The sequence below is a fragment of the Calidris pugnax genome, unplaced genomic scaffold, assembly GCF_001431845.1.
Source record: "Calidris pugnax isolate Ruff unplaced genomic scaffold, ASM143184v1 scaffold24, whole genome shotgun sequence".
Classification (NCBI taxonomy): Eukaryota; Metazoa; Chordata; class Aves; order Charadriiformes; family Scolopacidae; genus Calidris; species Calidris pugnax.
The window spans coordinates 12,682,815-12,689,445 of record NW_015090922.1 but is presented as its reverse complement, the minus strand read 5'-3'; the positions used below and the strand labels follow the sequence as shown (position 1 = coordinate 12,689,445).

The 6,631-nt window shown below is 39.9% G+C and overlaps 1 protein-coding gene across 1 annotated transcript; it reads left to right on the top strand.

The window, feature by feature from the left end:
- Positions 1–4,446, top strand: MCFD2 (multiple coagulation factor deficiency 2). The gene is made up of 4 exons (XM_014951315.1): positions 1–104; positions 773–921; positions 1,643–1,802; positions 2,985–4,446. The coding sequence occupies exons 2-4, from the start codon at positions 782–784 to the stop codon at positions 3,114–3,116; spliced, it is 432 nt and encodes a 143-aa protein (XP_014806801.1). The 5' UTR covers positions 1–104; positions 773–781; the 3' UTR covers positions 3,117–4,446.
- Positions 4,447–6,631: the final 2,185 nt, after the last annotated feature.

Genomic DNA, 6,631 nt, shown 5'->3' with positions numbered 1-6,631 from the left:
GTGCGTGGGGTCAGAGGTGAGGCCGGGGATGGTGGCCGGCCTGCCCCGAGCGCCGCGACACCTGCCCGGCTACCGGAGGGACGGCGGCGGCAATCTGCCGGAGGGTGCGTAGCCGGGAGGGGCCTCTCCGCCCGTACCCGGCGGCCGCGGCGAGGGGAGAGTGGGGGGGGTCGGGCGGGGGGGTGCGGGGAGAGCGCAGCGCCAGCTGTCAGGGCCTCCGGCGCCGCTCCCCGCCCAACCGGCTGCGCGCCGGGGGCAGCTTCGGCGGGCGCTGCCGGGGCTGGGAGGAGACCCGTCCTCCTGAGGCGCTGTGGCGGGTCGCTCGCCCGCGGCACGAGCGCCGCAATGACATTTGCGTTCTTAAAGCTGTAATTTAGGGCGTGCGGTCCTAATAAATGTACTAATTAGAGGCAGCCCCCGTGATGCCCCGTGGGGGCCTTTGCTGCCGGAGCCGTGGGGCAGGGCTGCCTGAGGCCGGCGGGCAGGCCCGAGGGGGGCTAAAGGGTGTGCATTCGCTGCATGAACAAACAAATAAATAAATAGTTGAAAAGCTCATTCTCGGAAAATTACTGCATGTTTTCTTGAAATAGGTACCCTCATAAAACCTCTTAATTGGAACGCTCTGGTTCTGTGCTTGCTAAGTGCTTGAAATGAAGCAAGACCTTCTGTTGCAGAGCTTAGTACTGTTTCTGAGCACTCCGTAAGCCTGCTGAAAGGAGATTGCTTTTTTCACCTGTGTTTTTCTGGGGGTGAATGGTTTTTGATGTTGCAGGAGACCACGATGGCCCACAGGATTTTTAGAATGCATTTGCTGTTCAGCTTTCTGGCCACGTTCTTCATCTCTGCCTTAGCCGAGGAACACGTAGGAGAGAGTCAACACGCAAATATTCGCCTTGATAAGAACTTGGTACAAGATAAGGAGTATGTGTTTCACATTCTAAAATTGTAAACTTTACTTCTTAATGATCTGTGTATCTCAAGTCTTGCTATGTGAGTTGGACTTAAGCCTAGGGCACGCTCTTTTCTCAGGATGTTGTATGACTAGCTGGAGTCAGATATGAGACATGCTTGCTCAATACATTTGTAGAGATATGAGACCTGGAAAGGTCTCTCTGAAGCCTTTAGTCCTATTCATACTATAGAGAATTTCTTACAGGAATCGTGCTTACCTAGAACATACTTTAGACAAAATCATGTTCTGAACAGGTAGAGTGAGAGAGTTTTTTTCTCATTTGCTGTTTCATACAGACAAAACAGTGGTAGCAGCAAATAAAACTCCCTGAAGTACTTCATTGGAGTATGCTGGGAAAGATCTTCCTCCAGTTCCTGAGCTTTGGAAGACAGCCAAAAGGAGATTTGGGGCACTGCTTCAGTTGTTTTGATAACCTGCTAAGTAGGCCAGAAGAAATAGAAATAGCTATTCTAAGGTATTAGAGGTCACTGTAGCAAACAGCCTTTGTACCCCCTTCATCTTAGTATAAAACTGTAGCTTCTGATTGTCCTGGTTGTCCAGGGGGTGCTTTTAGAGATACGATATTTCCTGTGTGCTTGACTGTCTGATCAAAGACTAAATGTGGTGTAAACAGAGCTTTAAATATTAACTGACAGATATGTTCTGGGTTTTGTTTATTTTTTTTCTTAGCCACATCATGGAACATTTGGAAGGTGTTATTGAGAAACCAGAGTCTGAGATGTCTCCACAGGAGTTGCAGCTTCATTACTTCAAAATGCATGATTATGATGGCAATAATTTGTTAGATGGGTTAGAGCTTGCTACTGCTATATCACATGTCCACAAAGAGGTAGGTGGAATTTTGTAACAGCATGTGTGTTTGGAAACAGTTCTGACTCTTTAAAAGCAGCTTATGGTAGAATAGAACAGAACAGTTACAGCACATTTTCAGTGAAGTTACAGTTTGGCCTGAAGATGAGATAGTTTTGGGTTGATTTATGAATGTGCTAGCTTTATCACAGCTTTTTGTGTCACATTGCAGTTTTCAAGGAGTCTCTGTTGTAGTTTAAACTGTAGAGTGAGGAAGGACCATAGAGTGAAAGCAATTTGTCAGAGGGGATACTTCGGTAGGCAGGGATGGGTGGAAAGGGAAATTATCCAATATGGGATAATGCTCATGAGGGTTTATTGAAAAAGCACATGATACGATGCTGTTTGAGGTTCTAAGGCTGCAGTTTTCAACTCCAAACTGTTACTGCCGTGGATACACGAACTGTAAGAGACCTCTTGCACAAAATTAGCATTACAAAAATCAGTCATGGCCTGCCTTTTTCTAAACACAAATTCTCTTTCTATCTATGAACATTTAAGGACAAACTAGGAAGATACAATCATTAGGAAGACAATACTAACACGTTGTCTTGTACTGACCTTTTGCAAGTTAAAATTCAGAATAGCATAACTTCCTGCAGATGCTTCTGGCAAAAGATACCTAGCTGAGAACAGAATAATGGTTGCTGTTTCTTGTGCAGAGACACCTCTTTGTATTCCCCTCCTTTACTCTTAAGGAGTGTAACTCAGAATTTTACTGACTTGAAGCTACAGTGCTGGATTTTTTTCACTACTCTGTTAGCGTCAAGCTCTGCATTTTACAAGTTCTGACACACAGGAAGAAGTTTCTATACTGTATAGAAGCTATCACGTCTATAGTACATCAAGATCCAAATTAAGAATACATCTGTAAGATTATTATCGATCATTATACACTGTGCTAGTCAGCTTTTGGAACTTTTGGCTAAGAATATTTACTGGATACAGGAGTGCTTGTTCTGAAGTCCAGAGAACTTGGACTTCATAGCTTGCACTTGATGAAAGTTCCTTATATTGGTATAAATGATTACATAAATCTTAGTGCCAAATTAGGCACCAAACATGAATAGCTTAACAAAAAAATGAGTTGCCAGTAATCTGTCATATGTGCTACCAGGTAGGAAACACTGCTAAACTGTTCAATGTGGTTTTGTTTTTGTAGGAAGATGGTGAGCACACCCAGGCAATGAAAGAAGAGGAGCTGATTAGTCTAATAGATGATGTCTTAAGAGACGACGATAAGAACAATGACGGATACATTGACTATGCAGAATTTGCAAAATCACTGGAATAGGGTTTTGCAGGAGGCTTGGTTTTCCTTCTGACTACGTGGAAATGTGAACCAGTATAATGTGATTCATTATTGTCTCATATCAACCTCTGTGCTGTGAGAAGGAGAGGTATACCAGTTCCAGCTGAATTTATTCAAAAGTTGTATGTGTTAAGAGATTGGGTAATTCGGAACAAGAGCCATGTTTGACTAAAGGTGGCTACACATTTGAATCTCGAAGCATGGAAATGTCAACAGTACTTGCATAGGGTACAGCTGGCAAACTCCTAAGTAGCTGTGTATGAATACTAAATAGATCATATACAATCTAAATTTCAGTTTTTCTCTAATTGGGTTATACAGTGCTTGTTTCCTTACATCTTCTATTTAAAGTTATAAAATACCTATAAAGTAAGAAAAGATTACTCCATATTGCTGTATTTCAAGAGTAAATGTCCTTACCTTCCCACTAATTTCAAAGGAAATTTGCATGTAAGTACAGGTGCTTGAAACAGCAATTATAGAGAAAAAGCATTTGAATGTGGTTTGTGTTTGAGGTCCATGTGATACCATATGGACTTTAACATAGTCTTTGAAGGAATTGACTATTTCTAAATATATGTACTTCCTAGCATACCCTTACACGCTACATATAAATATATATATACATGTGTTTTTCAAGTCCTTTTTGTCCTTCTTAAGGACAATTATATCTTAATTTACTGATTTACTGATTATTTTTTTTCTCTACCTTCTGTGGTGTTTTCTTAAGAAAATGGAAGTATTTTTGTTACATTTATATGTTGTATTAATGCTGTATAGCATTTACTTGAGTAGCTTCTGCTGTCTCATTTTGAAGGTCATATTAACAGTAAACCAATTTAATATAAAAGCTTCTGTTCAATTTGGTTTTTACAGTATTAGCCAGGAGAATAATCTATCTGAGCAAGTAATGCTGCCTTGTTAAGGTTTAAGTTTATATTCCTTGACACTTAAATTATGATATTACTTTCAGGAGGTATTTCATAACCAACAGTTTCACGATACTTGAGTGTTTGCCAATTAACATGGTTCTAGGAATGTTTTTACTGTCTTGACTCAGTACTTGATAAGTTAAGCAGTTTAAGGATAATAGAGGAGTGCTGTATTGCTGTGTTATTGATACTTGGTGACTCTAAAATATAACTATAATCTTAAATTGCATTAAATCATTACCCATTAATAGAGAATCTAAATGTTAGTGTATTTCTGTAAAATGTATAAAGAGCTATTTTCTGTACAAAATTATTCTTATACGAGAGAAACACATTTGTAAAAGAAATTATTTCCTCTCTTTAAATGTTTGTGCAATGAATCCTGAGTGTCGGACTGTTTTCTTATACTAATTTTTTTTTTTTTTATACCTTTGTGGCCAGGGTTGTGCTGGTTGTACAAGCAATAAAAATAAGTTGGGGTTCGTGGACTCTGGAGCTGGCCACACGAGGCTGGAAGTCCTAGTGAGAAGCGTACCTACTTTTCTGATGTATTTTTAAACCCGTCTCTGATACTAGCAGTCATCTTAAAAGAAAGGTGTTCTTTCAGTTAAAGTGTATGGCTTAATCTGGAGTGAACGTTGAATTAGAAGAAAGGATAGAAAATGCTTGTGGGTAGGAGAGAAGAGGTTAAGCTCCTCAGCTTTGAGCATTTAAAGTGGGTTGCGTGTAGACCTGCCGATTCATATATGCCTATTGCTTAAGTTTCTGAGTTTTGGATTTATTTGGGTTGAAAGAGCAAGCCCAAGGAACTGACTTTTGCATACTGCTCTTAAAAATCATGGGTTTCTTATCAGGCACAGTCAGTAAACTTAGTTCAGTAACCACCTGTGGGGCACATTTATATACATATGTTGTGTTTGTATACATACTTGCTTACTGCTATTGTATGTGGCAAAAGACAACTACCATAAAAGCTTAAGATCCTAAATATTTACGATAAATGCAAGTAATGTGAACATTGTTTACCAACTATTTTACACTTGTTTTTAAGGCCTCAGATGTATGTGTAAATAGAAGAATGATTTACCAAAAATTGAGAACATAATTAGCACCTTTGATTTCGTGATGCATGAAGAAAGATGAAAACAAAATTTCTGCTTTCCTAAAAAGAACAGTTCAAGAAATGCTACCTAAGCTAAAACCTGCATCATCATGTCTTTACTCAGCCTCCTAAAAAAAATATACATACTAAATTAAGTGCACTTAAAGATAAAAGGCTTAACAACTGTCTAGGGAGCTTTCTCAGTTATTAACTAGAAAAGTGCAAAATTGCTGAGAGCGATGGTGAATCAGACTTTTTTTTTTCTTTTTAAATATAAATAATTTCTGAGCTTTTGTAGCTCATGCGGTACCCTAAATATGTTGGTACAGGTCATATATATACATATAGTATTTTCTATTTCATATATATGTAATATAGAAAATACAGCCTTTACCACAGAAGTACTCATCAACTATAAAGCTGTATTAGCTTCTGTAGAACAGAACTACCTCCGTTTCACAGATAAGGTAAATAACAAAGCAGAAGAGGTTCATGATTTACTGAAGGTCTGTCCCATCCCTGGCAGAAGCAGAAAACCGAGAGAATGCTGGTGCGCGATCTTCACCTCTTCCTAGTCTATGATCTAATGTGGATTAGTTTTCCACATTAGAGGAGAATACATCTAGCCTTGCATTACTCTCCACTATGTGTCCAGTTTAAAGTATCTAGATTTTCTGCATATTGCGTATTCTATCAGCTAATACTTAAACTTGTTCTTGAAGCACTCCTAAACTGAGTGGTTTTTTTATTAGTCCATCTAGAACATAGTCTGTCTTTGAAGGAGAAAAATCTTTGATGCTTGTCCAGTGCCCATCAGAATGCTGTTAATGACAAGAATGACTGCCTAGAACGTCCCAGCAACAGTTTCATCTGCACGTTCACGCAGGCTTTACTACCATTTCACTGAATTTCACTGAATTTCTAGAGTTGGAAGGGACCATAGAGATCATCTAGTCCAACTCCCCTGCTGAAGCAGGATTGCCTAGAGCTAGAGCATGTTACTCAGGACTGCATCCAGGCGGGTTTTGAAAATCTCCAAAGAAGGGGACTCCACAACCTCCCTGGGCAGCCTGTTCCAGGGTTCCGTCACCCTCACCGTGAAGAAGTTTCTCCTCGTATTTGAGTGGACTTTTTTTAATGAATCACCTATCACCTCAAAATGTCTTAGATTCATTAGGGAATGGTTACAGACTTACAAATCCTGATTTCGCCTAAAGTATTTTTTTTAATATGACAATTCACAAGCAGAACAGTAATTCAGGCATAATGTCATAATCAGTACAGCCACTAGATAGCGTATTGACACTGCTCATGGAGTGATTCAACAACTTGGATTTCTCTAAACCATCACCACTACTCTGATTATAGGCAAGATCTGCTCCTCTGCCCTCCAACACCACATTGGCAGTATGATGCCCACATTTTTACTGGTTTACACCTGTCATAATAATCGTCCATAGCTG

Excerpts from the sequence above, each read along its gene's own strand:
- MCFD2 (XM_014951315.1), top strand. The coding sequence starts at position 782 with ATGGCCCACAGGATTTTTAGAATGCATTTGCTGTTCAGCTTTCTGGCC. Across the intron at positions 922-1,642 it reads AACTTGGTACAAGATAAGGA|CCACATCATGGAACATTTGG; the intron begins GTATGTGTTTCA and ends TTTTTTTCTTAG. Across the intron at positions 1,803-2,984 it reads TATCACATGTCCACAAAGAG|GAAGATGGTGAGCACACCCA; the intron begins GTAGGTGGAATT and ends TTGTTTTTGTAG.